A 14038-nucleotide genomic window follows, 5' to 3' on the forward strand; every position below is an offset into this window, starting at 1 on the left:
CACACAACATTCTTCAGTATAGATTATATGCTAAGCTGTAAAGCAAGTCTTAATAAATTTGAAAAGATTAAAAGCATCCAAAGTATGGTCTCTGGCCACAATGACGTTAAATTAGAAATCAAAAGCAGAAGGAAATTTGGAGAAACTGAAAATATTTCTGAATAACCAGCTAATTAATAGCACATTTCTAAATAATCCTGAGTTAAAGAAGAAACTGCAAGGGAAGTCAGATAGGATGTTGATTGAAGTAAAATAAGATGTGTAAGTTGCAGCTAAAATAGTAGATAGAGGTAAAGTTATACCTTTTAATGCCTGTTTTGGAAAATAAGAAAGATCTCAAGTCAGTAGTGTTAATTTTCTACCTTGAAATGTAGAAAAAGTAAACTAAACCAATGGCAAGCTGAAGGAAGTGAATAATAAAGATTAGAATGAAAATTAATGAAATGGGTACCTGGAAAATGGTGAAGAAAAATCAATGAAACCAAAAATTGTTTTTTTCAAAATGTAAATGACGTTGAGAAACTGTGAGTTAGACAAAACTAAAGGGAAAAATAATAGTTTGTGATAATCTAGAATAAAAGAGGAGGCCTAAACTACTGACCTCTCCAAAACTAGAAAGATTATAATACAATATTATTCACAGCCTTATGCCAAAAAATTTAGCAATTTAATTGAAACAGACAAATTCTTAGAGTCACTAGTTACCAAAAATGACTCAAGAAGAAATTAAAAAATCTGAATGTCCCTCTACCAAGTAAATAACTTAGTAATTAAAAATATTTTCACAAAAGAAAACTAAGACCCAACATTCACTAGTGAATTTTATCAAATACTTAATGAGGAAATCCTACTAATACTTTATGAATTTTTCAGAAAATAGAGGAAGGAGGAACATGTTTTGGCTCCTTCTAAGAGGCTCATAGCACCCTGATACCAAAACCATAAAAAGACAACACAAGAAAATAATAGAACAGTGTCTCTTATGAACATAGACATAAAAATCCTCAAAAATGCCTTGGCAAGCTGAATCTAACAACGTGTAAAAAAGATATCAGGGACTGGGGCTATAGCTCAGCGGTAGAGTGCTTGCCTAAAGGTATTAAAAATTGAAATATATATATATATATATATCATAACAAACTGGAATTTATTATAGGGGTACAAACCTGGATTAACCTCTGGAAATTGATTAATGTCATAAACCATATTGCTAGAATAAGATGTCAAAACCACATTATCATTTCTGTAGATACAGAAAAATTTTTTGACCAGATGTTGCACCCACTCGTGACAAAATTGAAAAAGGTCATCTATGCAAAACCAACAGTGAATAAAATATTTAATAGTGAAAGCCTGAATGCTTTCCTCTTAAGAGTGGGGACAAGGGGCTGGGGATGTGGCTCAAGCGGTAGCGCGCTCGCCTGGCATGCGTGCGGCCCGGGTTCGATCCTCAGCACCACATACCAACAAAGATGTTGTATCCGCCAAAAACTAAAGAATAAATATTAAAAAAAATTCTCTCTCTCTCTCTCTCTCTCTCTCTCTCTCTCTCTCTCTCTCTCTCTCTCTCTCTGTCTCTCACTCTCTCTTTAAAAAAAAAAAAAGAGTGGGGGACAAGGCAATAGTGTGTGCCCTTTCTGCTTTATTCAACATAATACTAGAGTTTCTAGTCAGTGCACTCAAGCAAGAAAAAGCAATATAAGGCAACCAAATATTTTATTATTAAAACTTTTCTTGTTTTTGTTTTTTCTTAATTCTCTTTTTCTGTTTATGAGATTTTTAAGGTTTTATCCTTTTTTACTTTCCCCTATTTTTATCTCCCTTTCAAATTTAACGTAGGATTTAAATTAAACTTCTTGTTCTCTTATTCACTTACAATGTAGATCTTACTGTTTTTTCTTTACAAAAAAGTTTTTTCCATAAAATTATAATTATTTAGTTGTACTATATACCCCAAATACTTTCAAAAGTAACAATAAAAATATTATCAGTAAGAATAACAATAGCTGGTTGAAATTTAAAAATTTTAATTATAATTAATTCACCATATATCCTCTCCTAGTCTACTTCTGCCTTATCACCTTTTTTCTTTCACTTGTTATCTTTTTCTGATCATTCTGCATTAATTAGCACAGTGTCTCCATTTCTTTTTATTTAAACAAGTATAACATTTTTCATTGTATAGAAATATCATAGTATTTTGAAGCTCCCCACTAATGGATTTTTATTCAGTCTTTTTTTATTACAAACAATGCCACAGGAAAAGTGGTGCATCTGTGTGGTTTTGTATTTTGCCATTGTACCTTGGAAGTAGATTTCTAAAAGTAGGGAAGGATTAATGCATTTATAATTTTGCTGGCTATCTCCTATCCCTTCTTTGGGGACTTAAGTTGTTCACATACCCTCCAGCAATGTATGAGAGTGCCCATTTCACCACTGTTATTTCTGTAGAAGATGTTGTCAAACATTTGGACTGTTTCTAATTTTATAGGTGAGAGGGGGTTTAATTTGTATCTAATACAACATATTTTCTTATGTTCTTAAACATTTGATTAATTGTAGTGCCCAAATGAATATTGAAAAACCATGTGGCACCTAGTAATGTCTTACAACATTAGAACTCTGTGACTGAATTGTCTTAGCCTCATATTTTTGCCCTGGTTAATACCTAACTTCAGAGTGTAAGAATTTTAATGATCATTTTGTCCCAATACTCTACATTCTTAATTTATAAATTTATAGACAAAGTCTTAAAACCAATAATTCAAATATCTTATTTTTTAGGTGAGAAATGATCAAATAGAAGGGTACAGCTCTGCATAGGAAATAAGAATGGTGGTTCATTAGGGAGAGATTAGAATATTGATTTATTAATTTATTATTAACAGTGCTGGGGTTCAAGCCCAGGGCTTTTCATGTGTTAGGCAAGCATTATACTGCTGAGCTACACTCCCAGCTTAAGACTAAAATATTTAAATCCTCTTTTGAGTTTCATATCTTGGAAATGTGATCATCTCTAGGCCTGAGATTCTTTCAAAACCTTCCAGATGTTCTTTAAGCAAAACCAGATTTGAAGAGTAGATAAATTCTTCCTCCTAATGCCTGAATGCCTTTATTTTGAAGATCTCTGTGCATGAATAAACAATAGAGTTTGTGTGCAAGTGATGGTTATATTTCAAGAGTTTCACATATCTGATAAACTTTGTTATTTTTGCAATTCATAATCATTGAAGTTTGCTCGGTATGTAGTAGATCTCATAAATTGTTTGTTCAAAGCATGAGTTTTCATGTAATTGTATCTCTTCTTTTTCTTAGGAATTCATGTGCCACACAGTTAGGCCTTCTAGAAAGTGTATACAGAATGTTCAGGAGGGATGACCTTCTTTCAAATGTTACTCGGCAAGCTTTTGTAGATCGCTCTCTCCTCACCCTACTGTGGCACTGCAGCCTGGATGCTCTGAAAGAATTTTTTAGCAAAATTGTGGTGGATGCCATTGATGTGTTGAACTCCAGATTTACAAAGGTATCCTACATTTCATAAACCTAGTAATAATTAACAGATCTCTCTAATCAGTGTCATTAGAAACTGCCACCCTGGGAATAAAGAGTTGGCTGGAATGTTTGGAGTGTTCCTACAGGTTAACGTCTGAAATGGCCTTTACATTAAAAATCTTATTTGGGGTCCACTACTTAGCCTGTCTTATTCATTCCCTCCTCTGAAGAAGTGCCCCTAACTACCTTTAGGAAAAGGGGAGATGACATCTCTGGCTACTTAAAGTTGAATGGGGGCATTGAACAGGGACAGTTGTCAGGGTCCTTGTACGGAGACCTATGTACTGGAGACCTGTGTACTGGCAGAGTTTGGTTTTGGATTCTATCCATAAGGCCATTTGTAGCTTGGGCATCTTTCACATCAAAGCAATCCAGAAGTCCATGGTGGCAGCTGATGGGTGATGAGACGAATCATACAGGGATTATGCTGTGGGAGGATCCTGGATGAACCCCCCAATGATGAAACAAGATTTTCAGCCTTTGCTGCTATAGTTTTGCAGCAGATCCCAGTGCCTCCTTTCTGGGTTCTTGTCTTGTGAATTTGTAGAATGAGATCCATTAATGAGAAAGAGTATTGAAAAGTAGGATTTAATCAAGTGAGAAGAAAGACAAAGTACCCATAGGCCAAGAGGGGACCGAGTAAGCGTTGCCCCTGATGTCACATCATTAATGTAAACTTGAAAGTAGTTTAAATATCTTTTTTTTTTTAATGTTGGATTTTTCTCCTCTTGTTCCCATGCCTTTAATAAGATTTCTTGAAAACATTGTTTTACCACGGGCTCACTATTTGAACATCATCTTTCTCTTTCTTTTTGATAGTAGGGATTGAACTCAGAGGTGCTTTACCTCTGAGCTGCATCCCCGATCCTTTTTTATTTTTTATTTTGAGACAGGGTCTCACTAGGATATTTTGACCCTGACCTCCAACTTTTGATCTTCCTTTCTTGAGTTACTGGGATTATAGGCATGTACCACTGTGCCCAGCCTTGTGCATTATTTCTTGCTTCACCGAATATAATAACTCAATGTTTTGTCCATGTTGGAAACACTGGACAACAGGGCACTCTCTTATCAAAGCGAATTAGTGTTTCTGTTAAAATTATTTTCTGTCTAAAGGCATTAAGTATTAAATTGATGTGTTGAGTAAGATATTTTTCATGTTGGATAAAACTGGAGATAATTGTTTGTTACCTTTTTTAAGCTAAATGAAGCTACTTTTGATACTCAAATCACCAAGAAGATGTGCTATTATAAGATGCTAGATGTGATATATTCTCGTCTTCCTAAAGATGTTGTTCACTCTAAGGAATCTAAAATCAATCAAGTTTTCCATGGCTCTTGTATTACAGAAGGAAATGAACTTACAAAGAAACTTATTAAGTAAGATTATTTAATTTTGGATTCTATTTATTACTATTTTTGACATATAGAATTTTATGTGTATATATAATGTGAATAAATGTTTTATTTAGATACTGAACTTTTATAGTTTTCTTATCTTTCTTATATACAAATTACTTAGATGGACTTTAGTGTGTCATTGGACATTAAATGTTTTATCCCAAACTTATCTTTTATAAAGAATAAAACTCTAATTTTACTGTTTTAATTTCTAACACTTTTTCTCCCTGAATAGCTTGATATATTTTTAGTAGTATGAGTTACAGTGAGAAGCTATTTTATTTTTTCTATTATTTGAAATGGCAAAAGTAGCAAATGTTCTTAGTAGGTGTTCTTTAAAGCACAAAGTGATCAAATACATTTTCTTTAAAACTATTTGTCTTCTAATGAAGTTCTTCCAATGAAGATGTACTTTGCTGAGTTTCTATTTTTACTTATTTATTTATTGGTACTGGGGATTGAACCCAGGAGCATTTTACCACTGAGCCCCACCTCAATCCCACCCCGCTTTTTTTGTTCTAATTAGTTATACATGGCAGTAGGATGCATTTTGACATATCATACATAAATGGAGTATAACTTCTCATTCTTCTGGTTGTACATGATATAGAGTTACACAGCCAACTCCTTTCTATTTTTTGAGACAGGGTCTCACTAAGTTACTTAGGGCCTTGCTAGGTTGCCAAGGATGGTCTTGAACTTGTGAACCTCCTCTCTCAATCTCCCAAGTCACTGGAATTATTGGTGTGCACACCACACCTGGACTGATCTCATTTTGCACCTCCAAACCTATCATTACTCTTCTCTTACTCTAGTCCATATTTACCTCCTGGGTGAATGATGTTGCCTTCTACTTGTTTGCACAAAGAAGAGTCTGTCTTAGGAGTCACATTTTACTTCTCTTTATCTGCATCTCTCTAACCTCAGGCTCTGTGGGATATCATCAGATCTGGCATTTTATCCTTTCCATGTTCCTGAAACCATTGCCTTTGTTTCTATGCCCTCTCCTGCAGCCTTGTTTTAGCACTGTACTTTCCTGTCTCTTTACATATTGTACTTGTTGCTGTCCTTAACACGAGTGGTAAGATCAATGTATGTGGCCTGTGCTCTGAGACAACGACATGCTTATCTTGATATTCCCAGTGCCAGTACTATGCCTGGCACAAACCTGACACTTTGGAGAAAACACAGTTGTTAGGCATGGTTGAGCTCAAGCTTCAATTTCCATGTTAAGTGAATTAATTTGTGATCTATATCTACTCTGCAGATTGTGCCATGGTGCATTTACAGAAAACATGGCAGGCGAGAGCCAGTTGCTGGAGAGGAGAAGGCTTTATCATTGTGCTGCATACAACTGTGCCATTTCTGTTATCTGCTGTGTCTTCAATGAATTGAAATTTTACCAAGGATTTTTGTTCAATGAAAAACCAGAAAAGGTGGGCTTCTCCAGTGACGTTCACTAGTTGTCATTATGGGATTTCAAAAGTTAGATTTCATCAATTCAAGTTATATCATAATTTATATCTTCTTATAGTGTTAAAGGTATGGGTTTTTTTTAGTTCAGCATAAATACATTTTAAAGTTGAAGTGCTTCTTAATGAATTATTGGGTAGAATTAATTCTATAGTACCATTACATTTAGGATGTCTATCTTTCAGATATTTTCATATAATTTTTTTGGTTTTATAGAACATGCTTATTTTTGAAAATCTGATAGATCTGAAGCGCTGCTATACATTTCCTATAGAAGTTGAGGTAAGTGAAAATTTCAATCTTGTTTCTAAGTAAAAAAACCAAACATTAAATGCTCACAGAGAAGAGCATATTGTGTTGAACATGTTAAATATTCAAGTCTGCTTTCAGCCACAAAAACTGGCAGCTTCATGTTGTTTCTATAAAATCAAAACTACAGAAATTGGCAGTGTCAGCCCCAGGTATAGTCTCAAACAATTACATTTTTAATTAATTTTTAATTTTTCCTCCTCTTGACTTGTGAAGGAATGACAGTGCCAACAGAAGGAACTGTTAGGACATCCCAGAAGTTATTTTCTGAGTAGATTCTTTTAGTCAGAGAAATTGAAGTCCATACTGATAAGAATTGTGAACCTGTGATCCTGCTTGGGCAACCGGAGCGGAAAATGAGGGAATCATGGGGATAACCAGCAGATGTAACACATTTGGTTTTAGTCAAGGTCAGATTGGCATATCAGCTTCAGCAGTTGGTGAAAAGTCAGGTGGCTGTTGCTTTCATTCCCCACTGGAAATGGGAAGAGTAGGCCTGGCACAGTGGCACACTCCTTTAATCCCAGCTTCTCTGGAGGCTGAGGCAGAAAGATGGAAAGTTTGATGCAAAACTGGGAAACAGTCAAGACCCTGTAGGAGGATGTAGCTCAGTGGTAGAGTGCCTCTGCGTTCAATCTCTAGTACTGGGGTGGAGTGGGGAGAAATGAGGATGGTGGGGGAGAGCTCTGAGTTCATATACCATAGGCCATACACATAGCTGCTGACCTTGACCATGTCTTAGTGCTTCACTGATGCATGCCAGTGGTTGCTTCCTACCTCATATCCTTTTGGAGCATAACCAGATTTTTGTTCAGTTGTTTGTTGTGGTATTGTGGTTTGAAAGCAGGGTCCCTTTGCCAGTGAGCTGTCTCCTCAGCCTTTTTTATTTTGAGACAAGTTCCTGAGGCAGATCTTGAACTTGTGATTGTCTTGCCTCAGCCTCCAGAGCAGCTGGGATTATAAACATACACCACTGTCCCCAGCTGGATTCTTTTCTTAGGCTTATGTTCAAAGAACTAAAACCCAAAAAAACATTAGCACTAGTTTTTATAAGTATTTATACCCTTGATATATGCTATTTCTACACTCTAAAAAACATTGTAAGGTGCTGTATCATAACCATGATTGATACAGGAAGTTGATTCTCAGAGGTCAAGTAAAAACTGTTGGTAGTCCAGGCTTGTGGATATAAAAAGCTCAGCACACACTGCTCATTAAGCTGTACCAGAGCCAAGTGTGTGGGAGTCTTCCATCAAAGTTTTCCATAAAGAAAATTCATACACACACACATACACACCTAATTTTTAAAATGCTTTTAAATTTGATAAAAGGTTTTTTTTGTTGTTGTTGTTTTGTTTTTAATATTACTTTGGGCCAGGTGCAATGGTGCACACCTGTAATCCTAACTACACAGGAGACCAAGGCAGAAAGATCTCAAGCTCAAGGTAATTTAGGCAACTTAAGTTGCTTGAGCAAATTAGGGAGACCTGTCTCCAAATAAAAAATAAAATGTGTTGAGGATATAGCTCAGTAATAGAGTACCCCAAGTCTCAATCTCTAGTACCTAAAAAAAAAAAAAAAAAAAGAGGTTTTTTTTTTTTTTTTTTTTTGGCTAAATTACTTCTAAAACAGAAAAAGTGTATCCATGATTCTAAAATATTTTAAATAGTATATTTGTTTTGCCCAATAGGTTCCTATGGAAAGAAAGAAAAAGTACATGGAAATTAGGAAAGAAGCCAGGGAGACAGCAAATGGGAATTCAGGTAGGATATTGTAAAAATGATTAGAAAGTTTCTAAAAGTTAATATTTGTTTATGTGAATAGAAAATATTTTAAATACTCCAAAACATCAAAATTGAGTTTGACTTTTTTTTTTTTTCCCAACTCTTAGGTGGCAACTGGAATTACATTTTGAAAGAAATGTAATTAGCCAAACTAAACTGCATTAGAAAGATCTCAGAGTGGCCAGAGAGGGCAAGATGGGCTTGATGCTTCCTTGTTTTTCTATGGATTATAGAGATATTTTCAGAATATATGTTAGAGTAAGAGTTATATTCTGCCACTCACCAGTCTAGACTGCCCCGTGGTCCCCGTCTCAGGACAGAGCTGCTCCAGGCCTCTGTTTCACTGCCCTCTGCTCTAGCCTCACAGCCTCTGCCTGGTCTTTGTGGCTACTGGGCTTGATTTTTGCCTAGAGACATTTATTCGTGCCCTTCCCTCTAATACTATCAGTACAAGGTGTCAGTGTGCCTCATGACATTTTGTTTAATGTCAGCTCTCTCTAGCCTTCTGGTTCAAAGTGAACATACTATCCGTCTGCATTCTCTTTATTTCACTTTTTTTTTCTTAATTTTTCTTCATGGTTTTATCACCATTTCTTCATTTGAGGATATTTTGAAACAGTTTTTTAAATTCTTTGTGTATTTTGTTTGGATTAACTGGTTTTTAGTAGCATTTCTTCCCACATTTATCTTAAACTCAAGGGACACAATAAAATGTATTGTCATAAGAATTTTAAATGCAGAGATATTGTTACAAATTAGATTCGGTTTACCTTCATTTCTTTTTCATAGCAGTAGAGAAGAACTCAATAATGATGCAAGCAAAGGGAGTTTTTTCCCCCATTTCCTTTTTGCTTTGTTAATTTGGACTAAGGGCTAATAATCACAGGGTTGATGAAAGACCTAGTTAAAGTAAAGTATCCTTTGATATCGTTTGAACTTAGAGAAATACATTTCTTACTGATTATGTTTTGAGTACATGTGTTTTCTTTCTATTTATGTTTCAGATGGTCCTCATTATATGTCTTCCTTGTCATATTTGGCTGATAGTAGCCTGAGTGAGGAAATGAGTCAATTTGATTTCTCAACTGGAGTTCAGAGCTATTCTTATAGCTCCCAAGACCCTAAATCTACCACTGGTCATTTTCGGAGACGGGTGATCACATCTCACATATTAAAAGAATTGTGTCACAGTTTGCCAAATAAAGGGGTCATAGCTGTGCTCTTTTATTACTAGGGGAAACTCTATCGGTAGTCCTTAGGGACTAATGTTGATTTGGAGAATTTTCCAAAATCTAAGCCCCAGCCTTTCGTCCTGTGGACTCAGCACTAAGGAAGGAGTCGGGAAGCTAGGGGTCATGGTAGAATAAAGTTCTGAGCTGGGGTTGGTGTGAAGGTAACAGGGATAACTGACCTGAGGTGTGACCCCAGGGGAGTGACTGGGCAGATGGGACCTGGAACGTAAGACAAACATAAGGTCCTATTTACTTTTTAGTTGTTCAATAAGAAAGCATAGCAAGTGTATTTGATATTATTATTTTAGTTTTTATTACATGATGTTGAACAAAAAATGAGCACCTCATGTCCAATGGCATTTAATAGTTTTCTATATCACTGGATTTTTCCCTTTTCATAGGAACATCAAGACCCCAAGATCCAAGAGGATGTCCTAGAATTAGAGATGGATGAGCTCAATCAACACGAATGTATGGCACCCATGGTAGCCCTGATTAGGCATATGCAGAGAAATCTGATCCCACTCAGAGAAGAAGAGGTGTTTTTTCCATTAATCTTATATTGTCTTTGTTAATACTACTTATTGTTATCATATTGAGGATTAACTAATATTAAAAACTATATTACATATCAGATAAACATGTTATTTTTGTTTTCATATCTTTTTCATTTTTTTCCTTATAACATCAAAATGAGTTTTTTTTATTCTACTTTTCAAGGTAATTTTGTGTTTTATTTCAGGGTTCAGTGCCAAAAGATCTTCCTCCTTGGATGAAATTTCTTCATGACAAACTAGGAAATTCATCTGTACCATTAAATATCCGTCTCTTCTTAGCCAAACTCATTATTAATACAGAAGAAGTAAGTATTATTTAACAATTCTTTGCAGTTTTATGCATCTGCTGAAAGAATATCACAATAAAGGAAGTTCTAAATGGTGAGAACAGGCTTCTGTTCTCAATAAATTAGCCAACTATATCTTGAAAGTACATTGTTTTATCAAATACAAATTAATCTCTGTTGAGTTAGATATGATCTTTGTGTAGAGTATATGTGGCAACTTTCTTAAGGCTGCTGACCCTCTTTGTTTATAATAGCAAAAAATAAATGAGTAAAAATATTCCAGTTGGGTTGGAGATATAGCTCAGTTGGTAGAGTGCTTGCCTTCCATGCGCAAGGCCTGGGTTCAATCCCCAGCAACACACACACACACACACACACACACACACACACAAAAAAAAAAAAAAATTCCTGTTAACTCTAAATGAAAAATAAGTCCCTTTCTCTCAGGTTGTTGCTGAATTTGTCAATTCATTTACACATAGCACCAATTAGGTTGGGAGCACCTTCCACCAGGGGGATTGAGTAGATTTTGGAGAGGGCCCTTGGGCTTAGTGTGGTAGAGATTTGAAATCTGCTTAGAAGGAGCTGCATGAGCAGAAGTGACCCCTGAGATTGCTAATATGTCTGTACTAACTGAGTAGACCATGGGGGCAAGGTCTGTATGAGAGGTTTCTGAGGGACAGGTGACCTAGACTAGGCCTTGTAAGGGGTCTGGCTCACTTGTTGAATAGTAGGGAGCTACTGAAGGGTGCTAAGTGGAGGATTGACATGATCCACTTAGATCATCTTTCCCAGTAGAAAAGCCCTTTTAGGTAGGTAGCTCTTGGATGTAATCCAGAGAGAGGCTGCCTGGGACTCTAGTAGGAACTGCTTTCCTTGGGGTCTTTCTGGATTTCTAGCTCTCGGGGCTACTGTCACAAGGTGACAGTGGGGCTTAAACATGGGCTGTGAAGTTCTAAAATCTGAGATCTGGGTATTGGTAGGGTTGGTTCCTTTGATACCTGTGAGGAAGCATCTGGTCGAGGCTTCTCTCAGCTTCTAGTGGCTTTAGGCATTCTTTGGCATGTGGATGGGATTCTGTGTTGTCGTCTTCTACACATCTGTCTGTTGCTGTATTTAAATTTCTCCTATTTAAAGGACACCAGTGTGCTTCAGATACCTCAGGATCACAGTAAGGTGGAGGGCACTAGGGAAGAATAGCGTTACCTTAGATTAGGTAGAGGGAAGAGATGGGAGGAGAGGGGAGGAAATGTGGGGATAGGAAAACTAGTAGAATGATACAGAATTATTACTGTATGTATGTATATGACTGCATGACCAATATGATTCTGCAACATATACACTCAGAAAAATAAGAAATCATATCCCATCTATGTATGATATATCAAAGTGCATAAATACATTCTACTGTCATATATAACTAATAAAAGCAAATTTTAAATATTAAAAAAATAAAGGACACCAGTGTATTGGTTTACGATTCACCTAATAACCTCATTTAAACTTCAAATAAGGTCACATTTTGAGAACTCATATGATGGACAACAAACAGCTTTTTAGGGGATACAGTTCAACCCCTAACACTCGGCATCACACCTGATTTCTAGCTAAAGCACTGACTCAATATCTACCAAAAAGGAGCTATTTTTTGGATGATTTCTTGGTGGGGCTAGACATGGGCAGTTAGGCTGATAGGGAGCCTGCTACACTGTATTTGCACAAATGACTCTGAGACATCACTAGGACATGTCCCTGAAGTGTTGTGCATGTGGATGTCATCAGAGTAGTGATACTTAAAATGAGACAACCCAACAGTCTTTGTCTTGTGGAAGAACATAACTTATATTTGCATTCAGTTTTAACCTTTTAACCATTAAGTATTTGTTATAGTTTAATAGTCTAATAAAGAAGTTTACATATATGATGAATAAATTAGAGTTATAGACAAACATAGAGTGTGCCCAAGATTTTGTTCTCATGAGTGCATGATCAAAAAAGGTTTATGGTGGGGTTGAAGTTGTAACTCATTGGTGGAGTGCTTGCCTTACATGTGTGAGGCACTGGGTTCAATCCTAAGCACCACATAAAATAAATAAATAATAAATAAGTAAACAAACAAACAAAGATGTGTCCATCTATAACTAAAAAATAATATTTGAAAAATAAAAAGTTTTATAAAAAAAAGATCTGTGGCCACACAAATTAAACATACTTGAAAATGCGAAGGTAGAAAGGGTAAGAAGTAAATAACTCAGTCTTCTTTTCCATCAAAATGGCATTCTCCTGCAATTCTAATATAAATTAAATGGAATTTAGTATATGGAGATATTGGAATTAGACTTTAGAGATCTGAAGTTGAACTGATGTGAAGTTTATTACAGAATGACTTTTAAGATAGGAAAAAAAATCGGGGGGGGGAGGAATTGAGACATATGCCTACCTGATTTTTTTAACCTTTATTTTTCCTATGTATTATGCATTTGTATAAAATGAAAGTTGAATTTTCTATAACTGCCTATTATTTAGAGGGACAGAGGGGATTAATATGGAATACTTTGATTTTGATTTCTATAAGCATCATTACATACAAAGGTTTTTAAACAATAAGATCAATTATAAATCCATTTCACTTGAATTGTTTAGGAGCTCATAAAGAGATAATTCATCAAATATAATCCAATTAAGTGAGTTAATTGTTGGAATTTACATTTATTTTGAATTTAGGTTAAGTCATAAAATTTTAGCTGATAGAGAACAAATTCCTATATTAATATTTTGATTATTCAAAAGGATTCTTCTATATTTGACTTTTAAATTCTCTTGTAGGTCTTTCGCCCTTATGCAAAGAACTGGCTTAGCCCTTTGTTGCAACTGGTCGTTTCTGAAAACAATGGTGGAGAAGGAATTCACTACATGGTGGTTGAGATTGTGGCTACTGTTCTTTCATGGACAGGCTTGGCTACCCCTATAGTAAGAAATAATGTATCTATTATGTAGAAATATACTGTGTAATACACATTATTCCTCCTAATATACATTATTCCTCTGCTGCATACCGGAGAACTTATTGGCACACAATTTGTGCACCTCTTAATAAGTCATTGCTTTAGCAGCAGTTGTTATATTGCTGTACCGCTGTCACATCACATGGCCTCATACTGTTCATTCTTTTTTCTTTTTTGTGGGGTGGTGGTGGTGGTGGTGATACTGGGGATTTAATACAGGGGTGCTCTACCACAGAACTATACCCTCCAGACCTCCTTCTGTCTCAGCCTCCCAAATCTCTGGGATTATAGGCATGTGCTACCATGCCCCACTCTTTTTCTACTTTTGATAATTCCTCTGACCTTACCTTTATTACTAAGCTATCAGTGTGTTTTGTTTGCTGCTTTTATTAATTAAGAGCTTGGTGACTAGATAACCAGTTTATTAAAATTATATAT

At 35.7% G+C, this 14038-nt stretch overlaps 1 protein-coding gene across 5 annotated transcripts in view; it reads left to right on the forward strand.

The window, feature by feature from the left end:
• The window catches only part of Prkdc (protein kinase, DNA-activated, catalytic subunit), a 164080-nt gene that overhangs the window by 77045 nt on the left and 72997 nt on the right, over positions 1-14038 (forward strand). For all 5 annotated transcript variants that reach the window (XM_040294077.2, XM_040294078.2, XM_040294074.2 and 2 more), the window contains 9 exons: positions 3316-3523; positions 4754-4932; positions 6221-6389; positions 6643-6708; positions 8426-8498; positions 9524-9672; positions 10153-10290; positions 10494-10613; positions 13422-13565. In XM_040294077.2, the coding sequence (XP_040150011.2) occupies positions 3316-3523; positions 4754-4932; positions 6221-6389; positions 6643-6708; positions 8426-8498; positions 9524-9672; positions 10153-10290; positions 10494-10613; positions 13422-13565 (1246 nt within the window). The remainder of the gene's footprint in view (positions 1-3315; positions 3524-4753; positions 4933-6220; positions 6390-6642; positions 6709-8425; positions 8499-9523; positions 9673-10152; positions 10291-10493; positions 10614-13421; positions 13566-14038) is intronic.

The sequence above is a fragment of the Ictidomys tridecemlineatus genome, chromosome 7, assembly GCF_052094955.1.
Source record: "Ictidomys tridecemlineatus isolate mIctTri1 chromosome 7, mIctTri1.hap1, whole genome shotgun sequence".
Lineage (NCBI taxonomy): Eukaryota > Metazoa > Chordata > Mammalia > Rodentia > Sciuridae > Ictidomys > Ictidomys tridecemlineatus.